Source organism: Bubalus bubalis, chromosome 2 (genome assembly GCF_019923935.1).
Source record: "Bubalus bubalis isolate 160015118507 breed Murrah chromosome 2, NDDB_SH_1, whole genome shotgun sequence".
NCBI lineage: Eukaryota > Metazoa > Chordata > Mammalia > Artiodactyla > Bovidae > Bubalus > Bubalus bubalis.
The window spans coordinates 29693038-29719612 of NC_059158.1; the positions used below are offsets into that span (position 1 = coordinate 29693038).

The 26575-nt window shown below is 37.9% G+C and overlaps 1 protein-coding gene across 1 annotated transcript; it reads left to right on the top strand.

Moving 5' to 3' along the window:
• The first annotated feature begins 697 nt into the window (after nt 1-697).
• Nucleotides 698-26191, top strand: LOC102394104 (cysteine-rich secretory protein 3). Its single transcript, XM_006050712.3, has 8 exons — nt 698-844; nt 12678-12748; nt 17714-17830; nt 19249-19336; nt 20784-20932; nt 21490-21584; nt 22131-22219; nt 24285-26191. The coding sequence occupies exons 2-8, from the start codon at nt 12680-12682 to the stop codon at nt 24410-24412; spliced, it is 735 nt and encodes a 244-aa protein (XP_006050774.1). The 5' UTR covers nt 698-844; nt 12678-12679; the 3' UTR covers nt 24413-26191.
• Nucleotides 26192-26575: the final 384 nt, after the last annotated feature.

Consider the following 26575-nt stretch of genomic DNA (forward strand, 5'->3'; position numbering starts at 1 on the left):
TTATACTTCTTCATTTATTAAAACTCAATAGTTGAAATCCTTACATTTTAGAGACAGACAAAACCTGAAATTATTTCTTCAGCTCTTTTCTGAGATGTGGAAACATGCTTAGAATTACTAACTAAGCTTTCATAAACAAATAGAATCAACTGATGACAATTTAATATGTAATGTAGATCAATGGTATGTTGAATTTCATATAGCCAGAAAATAAATATTAATATCAGGAGAACTTAAAACTTAGAAATACAAATACGTTATGGAGCCTCTTTCCATTCTGTTTTGAAAAACACTGTGACCTTGCATTTATAAAGATAAAGACTAAATTGTTCTCCAAAATAAGGTTCAAGCAATTACTAATGAATATATTTTAGATCTCTGTAAGAAAGCATTGTATTCTCTAGAGTTCACAAAAAATGATAAACAGAGATTTATTCTTACAGAAAAAAAGCAATCTTGAAAACTCTAATGTTGTAATGAGCATAGTTTGGTTAAGCATGGTCAAAATACTGATTTACAAAAATGTGGATAAATTGTAGCAGGATATGCACTTCAAAGAATAAGTGTACAGTAGTTAAATGTGAAATAGCTATTTATTTTTAAAAGTTGCGTGGGGAATCACAAGATAATGTGAAAAGTTCAGTTAGACAACCAGCAATGAAATTTGAGACTACTGGTATTATGACAAATCCGGTTTCCAACCTTGTTGACAGATTTACTTGCACAACCAGAATTGGTCAGAGCAGGAAATAGGTATAATGCATATATACCTAACGTCGTTCTCTCCACTTGTCTTCTTCCGACAGATAAAGCAGATAACTTCATCCTGCCCCAAAGACCAACAGTAAGTGGCAATATGTTTATTTGTAAAGTGAACATTTTACTGTGACAAAGTACTTAATGCCTTGTCAGTGAAAAAATGATATCTAGTAAATGACTCTGTGGTTTTCAAGACTGTTGATAACCTATATTGAGAGTAATGATCTTAAGCTATTCTATTATTTTTAAGCTAAGAAAGTAACATATAGCTCTAATATTAACAAAAAGCACTTTTATCTAATGTAATAAATTAGTTTTTACCTTTTGTTCTAAAATAAGCAATATAATTAATTCCTATGTCTGTGAATTTTGGAAACAATTATATCAGAACTTCCTTTAATGCAAAAATAAAAAACTATGGTTATATGTGTGTTCATACTTCCACGATAATAACTTAAGGAACACATTTGAGACAGTTCTAATGAGGTGGATGAACCTAGAGCCTATGATATAGAGTGAAGTAAGTCAGAAAAAGAAAAGCAGATGTCGTATATTAATGCATATATATGGAATCTAGAAAGATGGTAATGATGAACTTATTTGCAGGACAGCAATGGAGACACAGATACAAAGAACAGACTTGGGAGAAGGAGAGGGAGGGAGGAATTGAAAGAGTAACATTGAAACACATACATTACCATATGTAAAATAGATAGCCAGTGGGAATTTGTTGTATGACACAGGGAGCTCAAACTCCTTGCTCTGAGACAACCTAGAGGGGTGGAGTGGGGTGAGAGGTAGGAGGGAGGTTCAAGAGGATGGGGATAGATGTATACCTATGGCTGATCATGTTGATGTATGACAGAAACTAACACAAGATAGTAAAGCAATTATCCTCCAATTAAAAATTTTTAATAAATGAATAAAATAATTTTACTAGTATTAACATATATGGACATTATATAATATAGACATTATTAAAATAAGTATGGGAAGCTATTGCTAATACTTTTAAATCCACCAAAACAAAGTAATAGCACCAATCTTGAGACAAAAATATTCTAAAGATTATCAACCTAAGATAAAATATCCCCTATGAAATGCAGTCAAAAAAAAAAAAATTAGAAACTTTCCCAACAAAAGTCAACCTTTTCAGGCATTTATGTTTATATAAGTGATTTAAATATAATATCAGTTGCATTTATTTTATATAAGGAGGCAATTTCTATATAAAACTTTATATTCCTTGGCAAATAAGAAGTGATCTTAGATAAGCAGATATCAAGAAACCACATACCTGCCTCTGATGACCTGTGAGCAGCTATTCACTTCACAGAGGAAAGGTTTTACTTTAAAAACATTTTATATTACTGCTTTTCTCCTCTGTGGCTAACTAGCATCCAGGAAGCTTAGGGAAGACATACTATTGCCAGAGAAGATTTCATGATCCCACTTCTGCTGTTTAAAACCAAAACCTGCAATGTCTACCTATATGATTCACACTCTAGCGAAGAATCACAGGAAATTAAACTGATTTCAAGTTTCAAGCCTGGGAGCTACTCTACAATAATAGGGCTTCTGAATTGAGGTCAGATTTGTAAGAGGAAGAGATAAATTGTGAGGAGGAGTGTCAGAACTCTTGAGTAATGTTTAAATCCACATAGTGCTAAGAATTCTAGTAACGTTTTTCAGTAAATTCAAGCAAAGAGGAGAGGGTTCATCTTTGGGAAGAAAAAATAATTGCTTTCTGGGAACTGTCAATGTAGCTGTTGTTATTTAGATATCTTTGTAGATTTTTTTATATGATGAAGTCTAAAAGATTTGCAAACTCTTATAAGCTGCTTTCCATTTTACATGTAAGTGGTGAGATGAAAGAATGTGTTATAATGAAGATTAAATATTACATTAAACTATATTTGAAAAATAATGCATCCTATAGTTTTCTGATGTCTTCCCTGGTGGCTCGGTTGGTAAAGAGTCTGCCTGCAATGCAGGAGACCCGGATTCAATCCCTGGGTCGGGAAGATTCCCTGGAGAAGAAAATGGCAACCCACTCCAGTATTCTTGCCTGGAGAATTCCATGGACAGAGGAGCCTGGTGGGCTACAGTCTATGGTGTCACAAAGAGTCGGACATGACTGAGTGACTAATACTTTCACTTCACGTAGTTCTGAGCTGTTGTTAGGTATATAAGTGTGTCTATACCTATAATGTACACATTATGTACACATATGTTAATACTTTTAATGGCATTTTTTATAGTCCCCATAATTCTTTAAAATTCCATTCTCTTTTTTCAGGAGCATTGAGCCCCAAATACCTAGTTTTATCCCCCAGTTCTGCTTGCAAGTTTATGGCACTTCATTATTGAATCTCTGATGCTGGGACTGCCCATCTGTAAGCCAGGGTATTGAGTAGATTATTGTGAGTTTAAAGTGAGCCATAAAGAAAAACCCAGTACTTCACAAGAAAGATGTGCGTGCATGCTCAGTTGTGTCCAACTCTTTGGCAACCCCATGTACTGCAGCCCCTCTGTCCATGGAATTTTCCAGGCAAGAATGCTGGAACCGGAGTGGGTTGCCATTTCTTTCTCCAGGGAATCTTCCCGACCCAGGGATTGAACCCATGTCTCCTGCATCTCCTGCATTGACAGGAAGATTCTTTACCACTGTGCCACCTGGGAAGTCGCCATATAATGACATCATTATACATGGCTCACTCAGGGCAAGGGGCTTCCTGCCTGTTCACAATAGCCTATAGATTGCACAAGGTGTACATTATTCAATAATTTTGGTTCATTTTCATACTTATACTAGCTTTCTTGGGTCATATGGCAAAAATATACTAGAACAGACTTAATTCCAGAATCCTTTACATTTGCTGCCACTCCTTAGGTTCATTTTAGGAAGAAACAGCATTGAGAGGAAGTAGTTATACTAATTCATACTCACATAACCCTAGGGGATGAGATGGAATAGGTGTGTGAATGTAATAGCAATGTAGAATAGCCCACACATTTCTTTGCATCTGATGAAGGTTATGTTCCCCTGATGCTATCTTGCTGATACATAGCCCCAGGACAGGTGGCTAGTTCTGTTGCTACAGAATTTTGCAATAATGGGGAAGCAATGATTATCTTGAGGCAAGAGCAAAAATTAAAAGGCTTGGCTATCGCTACACACTCAGGCCAGCTACTGCCTCAGGATGCAACCTCTTCCTCCACTTCACACCCATCACACACACATCAACATACACACACTAGAGGTCACGAGAGACTGACTTCTCCCCAGATTTTCTTCCTATCTTTTAGATATTTCTTGAAAGTCATGATACTATTTTGCTTCTGTCATTCCTTCCATATCCATGTTGGAGTGAAACAAGAAGCCCACCTATTTTGACATCCTGACTGGAATAGAAACCTAAAAGTTTGCTTTGTAAATGGATCCTTTTATGAACTCTCTTCTTAAGAACAAAGCACTTTCTCCTTAGTTTATAATTTGAAAATTCTTATTTCCACAAGATAGACTTTTAAGGCAATGTTTGCTTGCATAATTTTTATAAATGTGCTTTTTATCTTCTAATAAGCAGTGATATCATGTCATTAGAGAAAATAATATTTTCTTTTTCAAGTGAGTGTTTCAAACTTAGCAAAGAGCCTGACATCAAGGTGAGAAAGAAATAATATGTTACAGTTTAACTGTATTATATACATTTTCACTTCAAAAAGACTTGTTCTGCTCTTAGTCATTAGATATTAGGGCTTCCCAGGTAGTGCTAGTGGTAAAGAATCCACCTGCCATTGCAGGAGACATCAAGAGATGCAGGTTCAACTCTTGAGTCAGGAAGATCCCCCTGGACGAGGGCATGGCAACCCACTCTAGTATTCTTGCCTGGAGAATTCCCATGGATAGACAAACCTGGCAGGCGACAGTCCACAGGGTCACAAAGAGTCGGACATGACTGAAGCAACTTAGCATGCACACGTAAACCATCAACACTTGGAATTAGAAAATTTTCAAATCTTATATTTGGCTTTTCTCTAGTCACACTTAGGAGAGATGACTAATCACCTGAAAAGGAAAATGATGAAAAGCAGAAGGAATATCATGTAAGGAAAGCTGCAATGACTTCTACATAGCAAAATAACCTTTTAAGGGAAATGAGTGAGAAGGAATCTAAAGTTTGTTACTAAGTAAATAGCAGCTGAAACATATAACTACACACATTTAGAAATTGTCTACATGCAAGCAGAGAACAGAAACAAGCAGGTATTTTTCCTAGTTCTTTCCATTGATTTCAGTGTGACTGTACCAAACATAATTGCAAATAAATCATATCTGATCTGTACCTTCTATTTAAGGAGGCCACTGAAGAAGAGAGGTGGAATGGAGCTAAAAGCACTGGTCTTACAGTTGCTGATGGACCTTTATTATATTTACATCATCTGACATACTTATTTCCAGAGCCCTGTGCTATGCTGGATTTTTTCCTCTCCTTCTCCAAAAGCACCAGAATGGGTCACAGCAAAAGAAAAAGAAAACCTTTCCCTCCACTTTTGCACACATTTGGAAAGGTTCAACAAGTTCATATTCTAGGTGTTTGAATCATGAGCTACCCCAATGATATGCTGAGGGTCAGAGAGTGAATGAGAATCATATTTTGTTAACTTGAATATGTCCAGTATATTCTAGCCTGCTGTCATGGATAGTGTGTAAAACTTGATGACTGTCTGTTAAAGGAAAGAATAATAACTGAGTGTTACTGGCTTGCAGAAAAAGAAGGACCCATTTTTCTCTTTGGCTTTCAATTCTCCTCGAGGCCCGCTTGAGCCCATTCCCCAAGGAATGTACATGTCCAGGGACACTAACCTAAGAAAGAGTCCTCAGGAGACTTAGCTTCTGAAGCTCCACCACTAAGCACATAAGGCATTTAAAAGAATGAAAATAGTAGTCTGTCCTTTCCACACTCACAGTCAAATTATAGAAAAAAAAAGTCAAAAGTACATGAAAAAATTGAGAGAAATAAGATCTTGCAGATGGGTCAGAGAAAATGAGTATATAATCAAAACTTTACTTGGTAAGTTTTAAAGGCTCCCATCCAGTGGCAAGATCAGTGTTTTTGGAGTTAACTTGTGAGTTTCTTTGGGAAGAGGCACTTAGAAATGTTTTTGAAGGATGTGGCTAGAATCCAGGGTTGAGGATTAATATAATCTAAGGCGTTAATGGCATATGATCAAAGGATAACTAAAAAAGCCGGGCTAGAGTTAAGGAAAATAAAAAAAGATTATCTAATGAATGATGTCGCAGGTTGGATCCTCCAGGAACAATATCTGAGAGATGGAAAGTTTATCAGGAAATGCACTTGAGATCAATTCCTTTGGGAGGGAGTCGGGGGGAAGCAAAATTAGGCAAAGGTGTGATGTAGTCTCATTGGAGGCTTCAGCCAGGTGACTACTTCTGAGTAGTTCAGAAGTTGGGATGATGTTTCAGAGTTGTCTCTACTTGGAATGAAGAGGTCAGGCCTTTATATCCCACATCAGACAGCCATAGGATGAGGGTGAATTAGGAAGAGAACATGACCTTGGGCCAGGAGGCTGCCTTCAGCAAAGCCAATCCCTGAAGAGCCTGAGAGCTGAGAGATCTCTGCTGGGAGAGCAAGCATCCTAAATAATAATAAAAATAGTAATGATAATGCTAGGATGTGTGGGTATATGTTGATTTTTTCATGTTTTCAGATTGCTTTGATGTTATTTATCTTCTAAAACATCACAAAATCCCTGTGAGGTGACCCTATGTCACCATATTCTAACTTGATAAATGAATATTTTCAATTTTATGTAACTAGTTAAAGATGAGCTGGGTAAAACAGTATCACCAATGATAACAATAAAATCCCAGACTTGTCAACACTTACGGCGCTCTCTTTCCTTCATGACAATACCAGGTACCAAAGTTTAGATTTGCTCAGTAAAGGGCCAGGTGTCCCTGAAAAATTCAAATGGCTCTTTTTAATATTAAATTTATGTATCTGCTTTATACAGAAATAAGTTCATTTTTCTTTCCCTATTTTTCCTTTTCTGTCTTCATATTTTCATTCCTTTCACCCACCTCTTCCTTTTGCCCATCTAAAATCTAAACAAAATCAACCTTTTCCTATTGCTGTGAGTGAAATTTCAATGGTATAGAAGAGCTTAAAATTTCAAAACACTGTAGAAACACTTCTATAATTTGTATCCTTCATAGAACCCTTATAGGAATAAGCTATCAGTTTTGTGATTTCCAATCCAATTACATCCCTTCTCATTCTAGTTATTAAACAGACAAAAATACTTCATTAAAATGCCAACAAAGTGCTCTATTATTTCAACAAAGTTACATAAATGAGGGTTATTATAATGGTCTATGTTTTGAAGTCAAGAAGGATATCCTAAGAAAATATTATTTGTACTCTCCAAGTCTTAGAAGTTTTATATTTGAAAGACAACAGAAAATAATTGACTTAATTATTAATATTCTATAATTTTTTTCTATTTTTCTCAAATGTGTTCAGTCATTTATTGGCTATTTATCAGCTGCAAAAATATTTATATTAATAGTAATGTAGGACTATTTCTGTCAAGGCAGAATGCTTGACATTCTTACCCAGAACTCCACGCCTCCCAAAAGTATGATACTGTTTAGTGGGAAGTGGTTATTGAGGTTAAAAAAAATCCCAAGTAGCCTCAATCTGGCAATGAGTCTGTCAGAAGGTTACTTAACATCTCTGTGCCTCATTTCTTCACTTCCAGAAACATCATAATGCCTAAACCATTAGCTTCACCAGGTGGCAAAAAGAGCAACTAAGACAATAAATCTGAGAAAAGTCAGAGGCACTTTTCCAAGAGTGCCTTCACAATAATTACTTGAATTGTAGTAATAGAGACTGGCTCAGATGGTAAAGAATCCTCCTGCAATGCAGGAGACCCAGGTTTGATCCCTGGGCCTAGAAGATCCCCTGGAGAAGGGGGTGGCTACCCACTCCAGAATTCTTGCCTGAAGAGTTTCATAGACAGAGGAGCTTGGCAGGCTGCAGTTCATGGGGTCACAAAAAGAGTCAAACATGATTGACCAACTAACACTTTCACACTTTTCACTTCACAGACTCGTTATAGGAAATGCAGAGAAGAAAATAACACTTTATCACATGAGGATGAATTCATTCTTTTGTATTTTTGTTTAATTTTATTTCCTGTTTGCCTAGCTTTTTGTCTGATCATTTTGTAAGAGAATGGTCTGAGGTTCTATTTTTGCTGCTGTCTTCCAGGTGAATCATAATGTCTGCATTCCCAAACTCCTGAGCATCAAGGTCCCCCATATCACTATGCAATACAATTTCTTCTGTTCAGTTCAGTTCAGTTCAGTCGCTCAGTCGTGTCTGACTCTTTGCGACCCCATGAATCACAGCATGCCAGGCCTCCCTGTCCATCACCAACTCCCGGAGTTCACTCAGACTCACGTCCATCGAGTCAGTGATGCCATCCAGCCATCTCATCCTCTGTCGTCCCCTTTTCCTCCTGCTCCCAATCCCTCCCAGCATCAGAGTCTTTTCCAATGAGTCAACTCTTCACATGAGGTGGCCAAAGTACTGGAATTTCAGCTTTAGCATCATTCCTTCCAAAGAAATCCCAGGGCTGATCTCCTTCAGAATGGACTAGTTGGATCTCCTTGCAGTCCAAGGGACTCTCAAGAGTCTTCTCCAACACCACAGTTCAAAAGCATCAATTCTTCGGTGCTCAGCTTTCTTCACAGTCCAACTCTCACATCCATACATGACTACAGGAAAAACCATAGCCTTGACTAGACGGACCTTTGTTGGCAAAGTAATGTCTCTGCTTTTCAATATGCTATCTAGGTTGGTCATAACTTTCCTTCCAAGGAGTAAGCATCTTTTAATTTCTTCTGTTACCCTATATTTCAAGGAGTAAGCGTCTTTTAATTTCTTCTGTTACCCTATATTAAAACTGGTCCCAGGACGTCCCTGCTGGTCAACAGCTAAGACTTAGTGCTCTCAACACAGGGGGCCTAGGTTCGATCCCTGGTCAGGAAACTAGGTGCCACAGGCCACAACCAAGAGTTTGCATGCTGCAACTAAGACCCAGATCAGGCAAATAAATAAATATTAGGAAAAAAACTGACCCCAAAGAAACCTGTGTCATAGAGCTTTTGTCATCTATCCATGAGAAAAGCCAAGGTATATTGCAATATGGATGATAAGTGGCAGTCAGTAAACACTTAACGTAGATATGCAGCTTCAGATTTCCAATGACTACATGTTATGGGCCTTGGAATGCACTTGAAAGTAATCTGACCCTCAATATACATGAGAAAGTATATTAGTCTGCTGGGGCTGCTCTTACAAAATACCACAGATTGGGTGGCTTGAGCAACAGAAATTTATTTTCTCACAATTCTCACCTGAGACCAAGGTGCCAGTATGGTCAGTTTCTGGTGAGACTTCTCTTCCTGACTTGCAGAGAGACACCTTCATGGCGCAGTTGCATGGGCTATTCTCTGGGTTCATGGAGACAAGAGAGAGAGACAGAGAGAGGGCTTGAATGTCTCTTCTGAACTGAACACTAATTCTGTGAATTAGAACCCATTCTTATAACCTCAGTTAATCTTAATTACTTATTTAGGGACCCTGATGTAAATATAGCCACATTGGGGGATTCCATTCAGCTCAGTTCAGTCGCTCAGTCGTGTCCGACTGTTTGCGACCCCGTGAATCGCAGCACGCCAGGCCTCCCTGTCCATCACCAACTCCCGGAGTTCACTCAGACTCACGTCCATTGAGTCAGTAATGCCATCCAGCCATCTCATCCTCTGTCGTCCCCTTCTCCTCCTGCCCCCAATCCCTCCCAGCGTCAGTCTTTTCCAATGAGTCAACTCTTCACATGAGGTGGCCAAAGTACTGGAGTTTCAGCTTTAGCATCATTTCTTCCAAAGAAATCCCAGGGCTGATCTCTTTCAGAATGGACTGGATCTCCTTGCAGTCCAAGGGACTCTCGAGAGTCTTCTCCAACACCACAGTTCAAAAGCATCAATTCTTCGGTGCTCAGCTTTCTTCACAGTCCAACTCTCACATCCATACATGACCACTGGAAAAACCATAGCCTTGACTAGATGGACCTTTGTTAGCAAAGTAATGTCTCTGCTTTTCAATATGCTATCTAGGTTGGTCATAACTTTTCTTCCAAGGAGTAAGTGTCTTTTAATTTCATGGCTGCAGTCACCATCTGCGGTGATTTTGGAGCCCCCAAAAATAAAGTCTGACACTGTTTCCACTGTTTCCCCATCTATTTCCAATGAACTGATGGGACTAGATGCCATGATCTTCGTTTTCTGAATGTTGAGTTTTAAGCCAACTTTTTCACTCTCCTCTTTAACCTTCATCAAGAGGCTTCTTAGTTCCTCTTCACTTTCTGCCATAAGGGTGGTGTCATCTGCCTATCTGAGGTTATTGATATTTCTCCCAGCAATCTTGATTCTAGCTTGTGCTTTTTCCAGCCCAGCATTTCTCATGATGTACTCTGCATATATGTTAAACAAGCAGGGTGACAATATACAGCCTTGACGTACTCCTTTTCCTATTTGGAACCAGTCTGTTGTTCCATGTCCAGTTCTAACTGTTGCTTCCTGATCTGCATACAAATTTCTCAAGAGGCAGATCAGGTGGTCTGGTATTCCCATCTCTTTCAGAATTTTCCACAGTTTATTGTGATCCACACAGTCAAAGGCTTTGGCATAGTCAATAAAGCTGAAGTAGATATTTTTCTGGAACTCTCTTGTGTTTTCGATGATCCAGCAGATGTTGGCAATTTGGTCTCTGGTTCCTCTGCCTTTTCTAAAACCAGCTTGAACATCAGGAAGTTCACGGTTCACGTATTGCTGAAGCCTGGCTTGGAGAATTTTGAGCATTACTTTACTAGTGTGTGAGATGAGTGCAATTGTGTGGTAGTTTGAGCATTTTTTGGCATTGCCTTTCTTTGGGATTGGAACGAAAACTGATCTTTTCCAGTCCTGTGGCCACTGCTGAGTTTTCCAAATTTGCTGGCATATTGAGTTCAGCACTTTCACAGCATCATCTTTCAGGATTTGAAATAGCTCAACTGGAATTACATCACCTCAGAATTAGAGCTTCAATATATAAATTTTGGAAGGACCCAGACTTTTTCACAGAAGGCTAAGCACCTCCCATATATCATTTGATGTTCCACTTTTTTCAAAAAAACTTAACTTCAAAATATAAACATTTTCCTTGTTACAAAATCATCATAAAATAACTTTTATGTCTAATATGCTTAAGCAAAAGAATGTGTTTGAATTTAGACATTTTACCCCTGTGATATTGAATATTTAATTCATTACAATATTTACCTTTATAAATATTAATGTGATGAAAAAATATGCCTAAAGCTTTACCAGTATATATTATTATTTCCTGGGGATTCCAAGAAGTTGAATTAGTGAGGCAAATGATGTGAATATATTAAGGGTGTTCATAGGATTGGGTTGGTATTAATAATACCTTGAAATGTAAGAACTGTACCTTTTATTTTTAGATCCAGAAAGAGAATGTTGCCTTTTTGGAATTTAAGACATTGTAATAAAGAGAAAGATTTGAATGGGAATGAATGGGGACACTGGGCAGAGTTGAAGAGAGCTGTTGAAATTACCAAAGAAAATCATTTACTCCTTAGTGTATTTACCTAGGGCTCTAGGAAATGCAAGCAATGAGCCAGAGCTCTGACAGGAAAGAAGTGGCATATGTTCACCGGTAATCTGAGATGTTAATTGGGGTTATAAAGGATTAAGCAAGATGTAAGGAAATCAGCAAGTCGTTCCTTTTTTTTTTTTTTTTTAATGTCCTCTCCCTCCTGAAACTCCTGAACCTCCCACCCACCTCCCTCCCCTCTAGGCTGTTGCAGAGCCTCAGTTTGAGTTCCCTGAGTCATATTGCAAATTCCCATTGGCTATCTATTTACGTATGGTAATGTATGTTTCCATGTTACTCTTTTCATACATTCCACCCTCTCCCTCCGGCTTCTCCCCACCCCCTCTACCGTATCCATAAGTCTGTTTTCTACGTCTGTGTCTCCACGTCTGTGTCTCCACTGTGTGCTTTGTGCTGAGTCACTTCAGTCATGTCCGACCCTTTGCGACCCCATAGGCTGTAGCCCACCAGGCTCCTCTGTCCAGGCAAGAATACTGGAGTGGGTTGCCATGCCCTCCTCCAGCCATGTCTCCACCACTGCCCTGCCGTGCAAATAATTTCCCCTGGACCATCTTTCTAGATTCCATATATATGTGTGCGTGTTGTTTTATCACAGTTGGTAAGTGTGAAGAAGCCATTCCTAGCACCTGGAGAATAGTTATATGGAAAAACTGTGGAACTAGGGCAGAATTGGACTTCCCTTGTGGCTCAGTGATGAAGAATCCGCCTGCCAATGTAGGCAACACGGGTTGGATCCCTGGGTTGGGAAGATGCTCTGGAGAAAGAAATGGCAACCCACTCCAATATTCTTGCCTGAGAAATCCTATAGACAGAGGAGCCTGGCGGGCTATAGCCCCTGGGGTCACAAGAGTCAGATACAACTTAGCGACAACAACAGGGTAGAATTGAGTTGTTTATCATCAACATTCAATCCAGTGCTTCCATTTGTTCTTTACTGTCCCCATTGGAGGCTCAGGTCTGGGGCCAAATCCATCATCATTCTACTGACTCCTGGTGACACAGCCTCTTTTTTTCATGTCAACTAATGAATCTGGTGTAACTGAGATCCTTGCTTTGTGTGTTTTGTTTTTTCCCCTGTGTTCCTCAGAAGTTCATGCACTAAACATTCCAATGCAGGTCTTTGTTCCTTTTGTTTTGTTTTCCCAGCGATGGCATTATTCACGGTGGTTTTGTTCCTGGCTGCTGTGTGGCTTCCATTCTTTCCTGCAAAGGGACAGGTATGGTCAAGGGTAAAAATCTTTTCACAACAACTCATGCAACTTTGAAGCCTCGATGTTTGAAAGTAAAAAAGACTGGAGTGTCTGGTATATCGCAAAGTACTTACCAGTTGCTCACTGCGCTAAAGTCTAAGACTGTGGCAACCAACATGGTAGCTTCTAGCCCCGTGAGGATATGCAACACGGGAAATATGGATAGTGCGAGTTGAGCCCTGCATAAATACAATACAGTATGATTCAGTGACCAAAATGGAGGTAAAAATCTCATTAGTAATTTTAATATTGATCACATAATAAACATTGTAATATATTCATCAAGTGATATATATTATACTTAACAATTTAGAATGTTTATTTTTTCTTTTTTTAAATTAAAATCATATGTGATGCCTTAATTATATTTCTATTGACAGCACTGGTTTGTGGATTTAAAAGCTAATGATACTTCTCCTGTCCCAAGATCTTTTCCGATTTACTTTTATTTAATACATTTCAACATGACTCCCACAGAAAATTAGCAACATATGTATATGATCTCAAATTAGCAAAACTTCATCCCACACATCACCACATTTAATTTTCATAATTACCCTGTGAGAATAATTTTATCTATATTTTAAATTAAAAGGCAAGAAAATTTACTAAAGATATTAAGTATTTTGATTTTGCCCATAATTTTACAATTAGTATATGTTAGGTAAGATGTTCTAATTATTTCTAATATGCTGCTTCACTTTAATAATCTCCCAAACAGGATCAGTCATGTTCTCCAATGATTGGTGTGGAGATGCCCATACAAGGTGTCGACCTCCTGATCAGAGAACCTCTGAATGTGAGGAGCTTTGGCCCCTGCTGTCTGTTCCCACACCCTCCTTTGACTCTGGGCACACAAGATTAGCTAGGACTCCTCAGACCACAGGTTTCTGACATTGCATTTAACCTCATTAGGCATTTACAAATATAGCTATTGTGTTACCATAATCAAAATTTCAATCCAAATACAATATATTCATCAGCTAGGGTTTCATTCAAGTCATTTGCTGTGTTCCCAATTTCTTCCCTGAAGATTCCTTCCATGGCCCTTTCCAGTCCCCTGTTACGCGTCTAGTCCATTTCCCAGTCTTTATTGATAAAAGTATTTAAAAGGGAGATATCGTTTAGGTCCTTTGCACCAGTAAATGTCTCTTGATCAGATACTCTACACACCCTCTGCCCAGAGCATCTTCTCCAGATGCCTAGAAAACACAATTTATCTCTCAATATCCCAGGCCAGACCATAGTTTGTGAAATCTTTTCTAAGCTCAATCAAGAATTAATCCCTCCTCCCTTTATATCTAGTAGATCCCTCCTATCATTTCAGTTATCAGGTCATAATTATCTATTTATGTCATATTGCCTATCCAATATAAACTCTTTAAGGATAAATAGATACCACCTTTTATCCATTGTACTCTCAACACTTTTCCTATCACCTGTCACTTAATAAAAACTTTATCGATGATCATTTTTAAAACAAACAAACAAAAGACATGTCTTCTTCAATAGAATTGATCTACAAAGCAAGATAGGGTAAGAAGCAGGAAATAATGACTTTTCAGAAACCAAATTTTGGTATACTTTGAAATGAAACTACATTTTTCAGAGTCAAAAGGACATATCCAGGGAGCTATTTTACAATTTGATATATTTAGGTTAGTGCAAACATAATTGTGGTTTTGCATTGTTGAACTTTGCTATTTGATATTGGAATAATACACTCTTAAATAAATATGGTTAAGCATACATCATTTTAATATGCATTTATCAAATTTTTTTGCTAATCACATTGCTTGCTGTTTATTTTGTATTTATTTTAGACTAGGGAAATGATGTTAGACAAAAAGCAAATTTGAGCAGTTTTCCTATTTGAATTCAGAATGGGTTGGAAAGCAATGGGGATAACTCTCATCATCAACAATGCATTTAGCCCAGGAACTGCTAAGAATTTACAGTGCAGCAATGGCTCAAGAAGTTTTGCAGAGGAGACAGGAACCTTGAAGATGAGGGGCACAGTGGCCAGCCATCAGAAGTTGATTGACCAATTGAGAGCATCATCAAAGCAGATCCTCTTAAAACTACATGAGAATTTGCCAAAGAACTCAACATTGACCCTTCTATGGTCATTCAGCATTTGAAGCAAATTGCAAAGATGAAAAAGCTCAGTTAATGGGTGCCTCTTGAGCTGACTGAAAATAAAAAATATCATCGTTTTGAAGAGTCATCTTCTCTTATTCTATGCAACAACAACAAACCATTTCTCAATAGAATTGTGACATGCAACAAAAAGTTGATTTTATACAACAACTGGCAATGACCAGCCCAGTAGTTGGACTGAGAAGAAGTTCCAAAGCACTTCCCAAAACCAAACTTGCACCCCAAAAAGATCATGGTCACTGTCTGGTGGTCTGCTGACCATCTGATACACTGCTGCTGCTGCTGCTGCTAAGTCGCTTCAGTCGTGTCCGGTTCCCCCGTCCCTGGGATTCTCCAGGCAAGAACACTGGAGTGGGTTGCCATTTCCTTCTCCAATGCATGAAAGTGAAAGTGAAGCCACTCAGTCATGTCCGACTCTTAGCGACCCGGTGGACCACAGCCTACCAGGCTCCTCTGTCCAAGGGATTTTCCAGGCAAGAGTACTGGAATGGGTTGCCATTGCCTTCTCCCATCTGATACACTACAGCTTTCTGAATCCCAGCAAAACCATTACATCTGAGAAGTATGGCCAGCAAATCGATAAGATGTACTGAAAACTGCAACACCTGTGGCTGACACTGGTCAACAGAAAGGACCCAGTTCTTCCCCACAACAACACGTGAGCACATGTTGCACTACCAACATTTCAAAAGTTGAACAAATTGGGCTATGAAGTTTTGCCCCATCTGCCATATTCACCTGACCTATCATCAACCAACTACAATTTCAAGCATCAAGACAACGTTTTTGCAGGGAAAATTCTTCTGCAACCAGAAACAGGCAGAAAATGCTTTCCAAGGGTTCACTGAATCCCAAAGCAAGTATTTTTATGCTACAGGAATAAACAAGCTTATTTCTTGTTGGCAAAAAATGTGTTAATTGCACTGGTTCCTATTCTGATTAATAAAGATGTATTTGAGCCTAGTTATAATGATTTAACAGAGAAGGCAATGGCACCCCACTCTAGTACTCTTGCCTGGCAAATCCCATGGATGGAGGAGCCTGGTAGGCTGCAGTCCATGGCGTCACTAAGAGTCGGACACGGCTGAGCGACTTCACTTTGACTTTTCACTTTCATGCATTGGAGAAGGAAATGGCAACCCACTCCAGTGTTCTTGCCTGGAGAATCCCAGGGATGGGGGAGCCTGTTGGGCTGCCGTCTATGGGGTCGCACAGAGTTGGACACGACTGAAGCGACTTAGCAGCAGCAGCAGCAGCATAATGATTTAAAATTCATGGTCTGAAACCACAATTACTTTTATACAGAAATTGGTATTTCACATCGGCTGCTGCTGCTGCTGCTAAGTCGCTTCAGTCGCATCCTTGCTAATTTAGGAATTGATAGCTGGGAAAGCACCCAGTCTGGGAGTACCACACATTCAATATTGGTCCCTGTCTTTAGGAACATACAAACAGGCAAGGGAAATGGAGATCATGGAGATCACATAATGAGATCATGGTGGTGAGACCCATGTTCACAGTATTTGTAGAACTTTGAGAAGACTTAGCACTGGGGGAGGAGGAGAATAACTTATCCCAGGGTGTCAGGGAAAATCAGCAAAAGGCCCTGTCTGGGCTTACAAAATTTTGCTCATGTACATATAGCATCAGACTCTTCTGTAAATAGAAGTCACCAAATTGCTCAGACTTTCTGAGAACTATTCACACACCCTACTCTACCTCCAGACTCAAGCCTTCCCAACATACATGCAAGGATACACCAAAAATATCAGCACCTGACTTAATATCCTGTTAATTATATTTCTGTTACTAAAAGGAACAAAGTCAACAATAGTTCATTAATTGGAATGGCATTGCTCCCTCCAAATTGCTTTGGAGATTTTTTTGTAATATTGTTAAAATGTCTTTTGAGAGACCCCATAAAGTCTGTCACATAATAGGTAGAATTATTTACTGGAGTATTGAGTGCACTTGGACTCCACCTAAACATGCTTTCCCTAAATACACACAGCGTGTCAGTTCAGGGTTCCCCGAACATCTAAAACAAGGGTCCCCAACCTCCAGGATCTAATGCCTGATGATCTGAGCTGGAGCTGATGTCATAACAATAGAAATAAAGTGCACAATAACGGTAATATGTTTGAATCATCATGAAACCATCTCCGACCCCCCAGGTCCATGGAAAAATTGTATTCCACGAAACCGGTCCCTGGTGCCTAAAAAGTTGGGGACCACTGGTCTAAAAGGAACCACCTACCTCCACCCTTATCACTCCCTTTCTGCAGCCTGATTGAGTGTGAACGAGAATGTTCAATGGCTCCAATCTTGTAACTTTGTCATTGTGTTTTCATTCATATGTCTAGAAATCTCACACTGAGCTGTCTCTTCATTCTAGAAAGTGGCATTTATAGCCTCAGAGGTGTTTTTGTTTTTTGACTGCACCACGCAACTTATGGAATCTTAGTTCCCTGAACAGTGATCAAACCCGTGCCCCCTGAAACAGAAGCACAGAGTCATTGGACTACCAGGGAATTTCCATCGAGGCATTTTTAATCATCACAGCATGAATTACAGCCCAACTCTTAAAATTCAACATTATTTCTTTCTTTCTTAAAAATTATAATTTGGGCTCAGATTCATTGGCAGTGCTTAATAATACTGACTTGAACTGAACATGTCTGAAAGTAAATTTTTTCTCTTAAATTAACTTATGCATTCTTCTATGCAATTTCAAAACTTTTAAAAACTAATCCTAAGCTGACTTTCCTTCAGGATCAACGTTTTGCTGATTTGTCAACCACCCTGAAAAATGTCCAAACTGAGATTGTAAACAAACACAATGACCTAAGGAGAGGAGTCTCTCCACCTCCCAGAAACATGCTGAAGATGGTAAGAAGCAGTCACATAAAGAAAGTGGCTTGAGCTGGCTGTGGTAAGAGCTGGCATCTAGTAAATTACATCTCTTAAGAACCTTTCAGCTTTGGAAGTTCTGGCTCTGCTTTGTTAATTCATTTGAGCTGTGTTATGGACAAGGAAGAAATTAATTCCACATACTATTTTTTGCTTAAAAATCATACTTCCTCCTTCTATATTCTATTCACTAGAATAGTTTAATCTGTCAGAATCTATAATCTATCATGCGTATTTCAGAGTTTACCATCTTTGAAAGTGGAATTTATCCTACTAAAAAGAAAAAATGCATCTACATACATACATATACAATCAGTATGAAGTTTCAGGGTGCCCATGGAACCCCTGAAGCCTCTCCATGAACCCTGCCGCTGAGGTTAGTATGTGCCTTCTGACCTTAATAAGCTGACTTTTAGATACTTTCACTAGGCTTTTTCTGTTGTTTTTTTATAAAAACAGCTTTCTCATAACTTCTGTGGCCTGTGTGCTCCCTTCCTTCTATTTCCCCTCTGTACAGTCATAAGTACAATACCATCACCCACACCATCCTCATGATTAATGTCCACACCACCTGGGCTGTAATTTATGACCTAGCCCTTTTCTAGAAGATATGTTATAAATAGGGGAAATCCAAGTTTTGTTAACTTTAAGGAAGAAAACATAAAAATATCTTACCACTGCAAATGTTACCACTCCCTCCCCCCAAAAATGGCCAAACATCTTCTGGGGTGCCCTCTTGCCACTCTGAAAGAGCCTGTGCATGTGAGGGCCCTTCATTAGCTCACTGTCTCATTCGTCTCCTAAATTTTGCTTTATTGTAGTGAAGCAATTGTCCGTTTTAAGGGCTATTTAAATTGTGGGGGGCAGAAGTAAAAGCAAATCCTTAGATATCAGTGAGAGATGTCTTTCTGCTCAGTATTTCTTCTAACCCTAGGTTATTAGGGTTATTACCTTTTGATCTAGGGCAAATAACAGCCCACTTTTCTAGGTCCAGTACCGAAGGCCACATGTCTCCCAGATGTACTTACTTAAAAAAAAAAAAAGGGAACAAAGAGTAAAGTATGCCAGCTCAGTACTATAGGAAAAATAATCTCAACATCTCAGTGTTGATCAATATTTAGAGAGGACTATTACTAAAAACTGAGGTGTGTCTACTGTGCCATCAAAAATAGACCATTAACTCTCTTAGATTTTTCGATTACTTAAGGTAGATGTACGATTTTGTGGAGAAGAAAAAGACACGTGAAAAAGATATCCGTGACTATCATGATAAGCAGAAGATGCACATAGAGAAATTTTGTACTCATATAGACTAGTCCACTATTCAAATCATAAAACTTAAGCTCCTTTGTAATTTAAGTCATTGAGTGCATCTGTTTTTTCTCTTCTTGTTTTAGCAATGGAACACCACGGCGGCAGCAAACGCCCAAAATTGGGCAAACAAGTGCCTTTTCAAACACAGTAAGAAAGAGGATAGAAGAGTAGGTAAGTAATTTAATCTTTTTGTTGAGTCCATGAACAAGCAAGACCATAAGGGCTATTTTTGACCTTACATTAAGAAAGCTTTATGAATAAATGTTGCTTCTAATGCTGCCTTTTTCAATTTAAAAACTCTCTGCAGGAGAAAGAACTCTGAGAAGTACCACATTGTGCGTATTGTGTGTTTTATATTTTACAAAAACTGGCTCACACAATATCGTATTTGTGCCTCTTAACCATCCTCTAAGTAAAGCAGTCATGAGTCATCTCTTCCTCTATTTTATAAAATAGAAAACAGTTAGAGAGAAAACAGCTTTTATTTTTAAACCTATTTATATTTGTATTTATAACATATGTTTGATTAAATCATTTTGATGACAGAATGTCAAGTCTTTTGTATATTCTGGGTGCCTGCCCAGAATCATTACTATATAGATTAAAAACCTGTTAGACATGACTTCTGCATCAGGAAACAGAAACAATGAGATGAAATATCTTATTATTAAATATTAGATAAAATATTTACTGAAATGATCAAAAATGACATAGATTTAGGCAAGCCCAATTTTAAAGAAGCAAATGACTTACCTGTTTTAAATGTCGAACTGTCATTGTTACTTGTATTTTTTTACTATAATTTAGTGAAATCAGGAAGAAGGATGACTATATTCGGTAGAAAATTGGAACAAATTTTCTTGAAGATCCCAATCTACTGTTAAAATCTTAGCTTCTTTCTTTCCTTCTTAAAGGATTTATCCAAGAGTAATTTAGTTTGCACTCCCTTAAAGTAGCATGTAGACGTTATATTTAAAGCCATCTAATTCAAAATATTCAACTTGAAAATATATTGAGATATATATTGAAAATATCTTGAAATACTTCTGTTGTGCTACAAGGCACTTCTTTCCAAGTAAGAAATTATTCTCAAAGAATAATTTGAGAATTTGGCCTGCGATGCCCTTATTTGCTTATTGAGGGGAGACTCATAATCTTTGAAAATATTGTCTCTTCTAGTGCCAGTTGCTTCATATTGGGGTTTTTAATTAAAGGCTGAGTGCTAGCTTTTTTTCAAAGTTCATACAGAATAGCAATCATAACCATTTATTTAGGGTCCTATGTATAAAACAATCTTTGATGAATGTGGGCAAGAGTCAGAAACTGAGTTAGTCTCTGCCTTCGGCATGCAAAGCAGAGTATGCATTAATGCATACACTCATGAAAATTTAAAGTGTAAACAAATGAATCTAGGGAGAGCAGATACTAAAGAGAAAAAAACGATGTACTCAAAATTGTGCACGTTGAGGCCATTCTTAAGGTGTTAAGTACATCTGGCTTCTTTCCAGCTTATAGCTGATGAGAAACTCCCTCATGGATTAACAGCTATGAGCGCTGCAAAGGACAGGGACTTTGAATGTTTTATGGCTTTCCCCATGAATGATCTGTTTCTTCTCAGGTACAAGGAACTGTGGCGAGAATCTCTTTATGTCAAGTTATCCTTCTACATGGTCTAATGCAATCCAAAGCTGGTATGATGAGGTCCATGATTTTGTTTTTGAAGTAGGGCCGAAGAGTCCTCAAGCAGTAATTGGACATTTCACCCAGGTAAGGGAACAGATAAAAACATTCTGACATCAGTACTTTAAAAAGGAGGCTTCTCCAAATTTTGACTGATTCCAATGTTGAACTGAAAAGAAGATCTCAAATGGGTAAAGAGTAGTTTTACTATGTTGTGGGTATTTCAGCCATGAGCTGTCATTTGTCAAAAGCCTGCACACATTGAATGGGGAAATATACCCTGTATTTTTCTTACTGCCTAAATGCATTAAATAGTGAATGTACATGGAAATGTAGTATTTTAAAAGATTTTTAGGGAATTTCCTGGCAGTCCAGCAGTTAGCATTCAGCACTTACACTGCAGTGACCTGGCTTCCATCCCTGGATGGGGAACAAAGATCCTGTAAGCTGCATGGAGTGGCTAAAATAAAATAAAAATAAAAGGTCAGTACTTCTACTCAATAATTTAACTAAATATATTCATAAGGTATGCAGAAATACAATATATCAGTAACATTCTTTTCAGTTTTATATTTCTTATTATAGTTTTTTAAATATATTTTCTTCTCTAATGTACTCTCCTATCTTCACTTATGTGCTCCTAGATTGTTTGGTACTCATCTTTCCTTATTGGATGTGGAGTTGCCTACTGTCCCAAACAAAGTCTAAAGTACCTCTATGTTTGCCAATACTGTCCTGCGTAAGTATGTACTTTCCAGTTTGTTGTCAATACATAATGCCATCAGCAATCTAATATTTGAACATTGTTATGTAATGGACAAACCAGACTTTTAAAAAAGAATTTTTCAGTAGAGGGGAGGAGGGAATAAAAGTTGAGAAGAGTTTTTTAAATTTGAGGCACAACCAATTTCTCCCTGTCTCTTGATGGATAGGTTTACCTCTTGCCAGCATGTGGGGGTGCACAGCCTTACCAATTCCATCAAGTTTACTATGAGGTACAAACTGTTACCACGCTGAAATGCACTCTGTAAATTTTAGAGCCTATTATTAGCCCATTTCGGCTCAGGCTGTTAGACTAGGGTCAAGAAAGTAAGTGCACATGTGAATTATTCTTACTTTGCACTGGGATCTGAGTACACTTGGGGAATGTTAGTTTTTCGGTCATTTGACATGATTTAAAACCCTGAAAGATATTTAGGCCCATATGATGATGGATGCTTCCCTTGGAGCATAAATTAAACTTAAAAAACGAAAAATGCTTGACATTTTGTATTTCAAATTTCAGTGGTAATATTGTTGGCAGACAACATGTCCCTTACCAAAAGGGAACACCTTGTGGCAGCTGCCCCAATCATTGTGACAACGGACTATGCAGTAAGTTTGAAACCATTAACTTGTTAATATAAATGACCTGACATGGCTAAGCATTAGAAAGTATTCTGAATGTAACCAACTTCAGCAATGCCTTCCTCCAAAAGGCAAAATTAAAATTATTCAACAGAGCGCCTTTAAGCAAAAAGTTTACACTGTTGAGAATTCTTACTTGCAATGCAGTCGGTTACCATACATAACCTAAAGAAACATCTACCACCAATGTGTATCTGTAGCTGTGTTGAACCCGTGACATATTGGCTTATCTGAAAAACTTTCTGTGGGAATTAATCATTGCAACTGAATATGAACTTTCTTTTCATCAAAGTTAATGCCATTATAGCAAAGATGGAATTTTAAAAAGAAAAATACGTACAAATATAAAGATGTGATACCACCGAATATGACTTAACCCGGAAAGACATATTGAAAATTATAATTCCTTATATGTGATGAGTTCATCATCCTAAATTCCTCATTTTTCCCATAGGGTAATTTAATCATCAAATTTAGTTTAATGAACACTTGTATTTTTGTCTGCTAATAACTTTTATATGCTTTTAAAATGTCAATCAAATCTGCTTATAGTGTTATTAGCTCACATAAACTTCAAATATATCTTAGCAAAAGGAGTGAAATTAATGTCATATAATGTCTTATTCCATGTTGTTGTTAACAAAGGTACAGCATTGATATTTTTGTTTAGTTGGCATATGTTATTATAATTATTGTTAACAATGCAATTAACCCATTAACTGAGATTTCTACCTTTTAAATGCATTCACCTAACTGAATTACAGCACTCTCTCTGGAAGAATTGCTCAGCCATAATTCAGAATAGTGATGATATCAAAGCTTTGTATAAATTAACTACAGAAGAAAATAATTACACCTGGGCTCAATACCATTTGTTGAGGAGCTAGGAATTTATCCTAGTAGTAACGAGCAACCAATTGAAAGATTTCAAATGGAAGAATGATGAAATCAGAATTGTGTTTTACAAAGAGCTCCTGGCAATAGCATGCAGAAACAAATGGATGGGAATCCAGCTTGGAGACTGTTCAAAAACATGGGTTTAAAAGCAAATATCTGTATTCCATGAGGGCAAAATGAATGAAGAGAAATGGACAGTGATAAGAAATAGGAAGAATGTAGAAGAGCCAGGGTTTCTTACCTGTGCTTGTTGCACGCTGATGAAAAATAAGGGGAAAACATAATCAACTATACTTCAGTTTAAAAAGAAAGAGAGAGAAACTAGAAATATAGAAGGGAATGAGTTCGGGTTAATTCCTAGTGCCTGGATTAAATTATGCCACTTCTCTGAGTCTGGGTGAAAGGAGGGGAGAGTTGGGAAGCAATACTATAAAACTGCCAAGTTTGTAGGTCAGATAATGTACTTGGCTTGAGATGTGTTGAGCCTGTGGCCACTGAGGGACATCTGAATGGAAATACCCAACAATCATGGTGTAATTTCCTTTTGTTTTTGCAACTTTGCACCCACATCTTCTTACAATGATTTCTTATTCCTGAAAGAAAGACTAGAAGTATTAGAGTCTACAGCAACAGAGTCCAATATAACTTTTTGCATTCATGGAAATGTTAAATAAGTGTACTGTCTCTTAAAGTAGCCCTTGGCCACATTGGTTATTGAGTACTTGGAATGTAACTAGTATCACTAAGGACCCGAAATTTATATTTTATTTTATTTTAATTCAGTTAGGTTTAAATGTAAGCAATCACCTGTCTAGTGCTGATCGTTTCGGACAGTGCAGTTCTAGACAGATTCATTTAAATTCACTGTACTCTGTTTTCTGAGGAAGGAAAAGAGGCCAATTCATTTTAGAAACATTTCAAAAGATTAAAATTTTAAAATAAATGATGAGCTAATTGATTAGTTTAACTAAGAGACCTTACGTGTCCTTCAAGCTATGAAGTGCTCGTCACAGTGTGATGATGCCAACATGTTTGCTCAATTTTCTCTTTCTCACTCACATTGAATTCACTGTTTGTATTGCTGCTGTGGAGGAAAATGATAATGAAGTGATTACTTTCTTTGCTTTTATTTCAGCCAATAGTTGTGAGTATGAAGATACCTATTCTAACTGTGCATCTTTAAAGGAAACATGGACCTGTGCCTCTGATTTTGTGAAGACCAATTGCAAGGCTGCCTGCAATTGTCAAGGCAAAATTTATTAAATTCCCAGTACTGACCGAGCAGGGCTACATGATGGAAGGCTGCATCATCTACTCAGATTTGATATTTACTAACAAGGAAATCACAGACATGTTAGCTACAAATTTGATTTCAAGTAGTAATGAGTCTTTTTCTCCTGGATCTGCTTTTTATTTTACAGAATTTTTTTTTCATACAAAAAAAAATTAATGTAACCTGATCTATGATAACAACTTTGGATTTTGATATAAATTGGGTGATGTGAATTTAATTGAATTTAATCAAGTTGAAGATTCTGAAAGTTGTATTCTCTTACAAATATGATCACTAGAAATTTGAACTGAAATTGAGAATCATGTATAAAATCAACAAGCTACAAGGATATTTTGTATGGCACAGGGCATATAGCCAATATTCTATAATAACTATAAATGGAGTATAACCTTTAAAAATTGCAAATCACTATGTTGTACACCTGAAACATATAATAATTGTACATCAATTATACCTCAAAAAAGCCTGAGGAGGAGGTAAAGAGTTATATCAGAAAACTCGGGAGCCCCAAGGCCTGGGAGATGGGACAGAGGAAGCTCTGATTTAGAACTCACTTTTCAGCTCCTACAAGCAATGCTCAGACCAGCTCGCCTGCCAGTCTAGGGGTGTTCTCCCAGGCTCCAAGGCTTCCTGCTTCTCCTCCATCTCTCAAAACCTGGCTTGGGGCCCTTGGCTTGAGGGTAACCCCATGCTGGGGACGTGCTAAGTCAAAAAAAAAGAAAGAAAGAAATTGAGAATCATATTTCTAGAACGAGATGTATGAAAAGGTCAGAATGTGATATCATTGTCTCATGAATCCTGAACTACAATCCTCATTCCCAGTCCCAATTTATAGCTAAACATCTTCAAAGATACATATGCTATCTTTAATTCTTCCTCTCCCAGCCACCCTCTTCCCACTGATGTCTCCCATTTTTACAATTAAATTCAAATCATTCTTCCTAAGGTAGCCTCCATCTTCATTTTGCCAAATTCAGTGAAGACTTTTGGGTCTTCATCTGCATAAATTGCACAGTAGAATATGACCATGCCTTCCTTTTAAAGTCTCTCTTCTTTTAGACAAATCTTCCTTAAAGAAAAATTCAAAATAATATAGTTTGAAAATACCTTTTCCTTCAGGAGGTAGAACTTTGTCCACCCGCTATTGAGTCTGTGCTGAACTTCGGGACTCACTTCCAAAGCAGAAGGTATGAACAGTGGAGAAATCTGGCAAATAACGTCTTAACTAAGTGATCAAAATTCCACATCATTACTGACTCAGTAATGAGCCATATGGATTCACATACCACCATATATGATATAATGAGAAGAGATATCACTTCTGTGGTGCTCTTTGCAACCCCAGTCTTATTATGCCATAAAACATCAAGCAAACCTAAATAGAAAATACCTTGATCAGGACTCCTCAAAGCTGTCAAAATCATGAGCAATAAGGAAATTCTGAGAAAACATTACAGACCAGAGGAGAATAAGGAGACAGAACAACGAAATACAATGTGGTACCTTGTATCAGATCCTGGAACAGAAGGAGGACATTAATGGAAAATTAATGAAATCTGAAAAAGATCCAGGGTATTTTTAACAACAGTGTTGATTTCTTAGTCTTGATCAATGTACCAGAGAGATGTAAAATGTTAATGTTAGGGGAAACTGTAACTGGGTAGAGAGTGTATGGGAATTCTCTGTACTATATTAGCTAAATTTCTGTAAACCTAAAAATACTCCAAAATAAAAATGTTAGTTACTCAGTCGTGTCAAACTCTTTGCGACCCCATGGACTGTAGCCTGCCAAGCTCCTCTGTCCATGGGATTCTCCAGGCATTCCCTTCTCCAGGGGATCTTCCCAACCCAGAGACTGAACATGAGTCTCCTGTATTGCAGGAAGATTCTTTGCTATCTGAGCCCTAATAAAAGGTGCATTACGAAATTCTTTATTCCTTGGTTCCATGACACTTCATACTTTTCCTCCAGATTATCTGGTTTTTCTTTCTTGGACTTCCCCTGCCCCACCACCCCACTCCCATCGCCCCTTGCTCCTACCACCAGCCATCAGGTTTCAATTCCTCTATTCCATTGCTAAATGATTTTTTTTTCCATGGGCCTTTCAGATACTGTAGATGATTGGAATGTCA

Coding starts and splice junctions, on each gene's coding strand:
- LOC102394104 (XM_006050712.3), top strand. CDS start 12,680: ATGGCATTATTCACGGTGGTTTTGTTCCTGGCTGCTGTGTGGCTTCCA. Junction 20,933..21,489: donor TAATTGGACATTTCACCCAG/GTAAGGGAACAG, acceptor ATGTGCTCCTAG/ATTGTTTGGTACTCATCTTT. Junction 22,220..24,284: donor TTGTGACAACGGACTATGCA/GTAAGTTTGAAA, acceptor CTTTTATTTCAG/CCAATAGTTGTGAGTATGAA.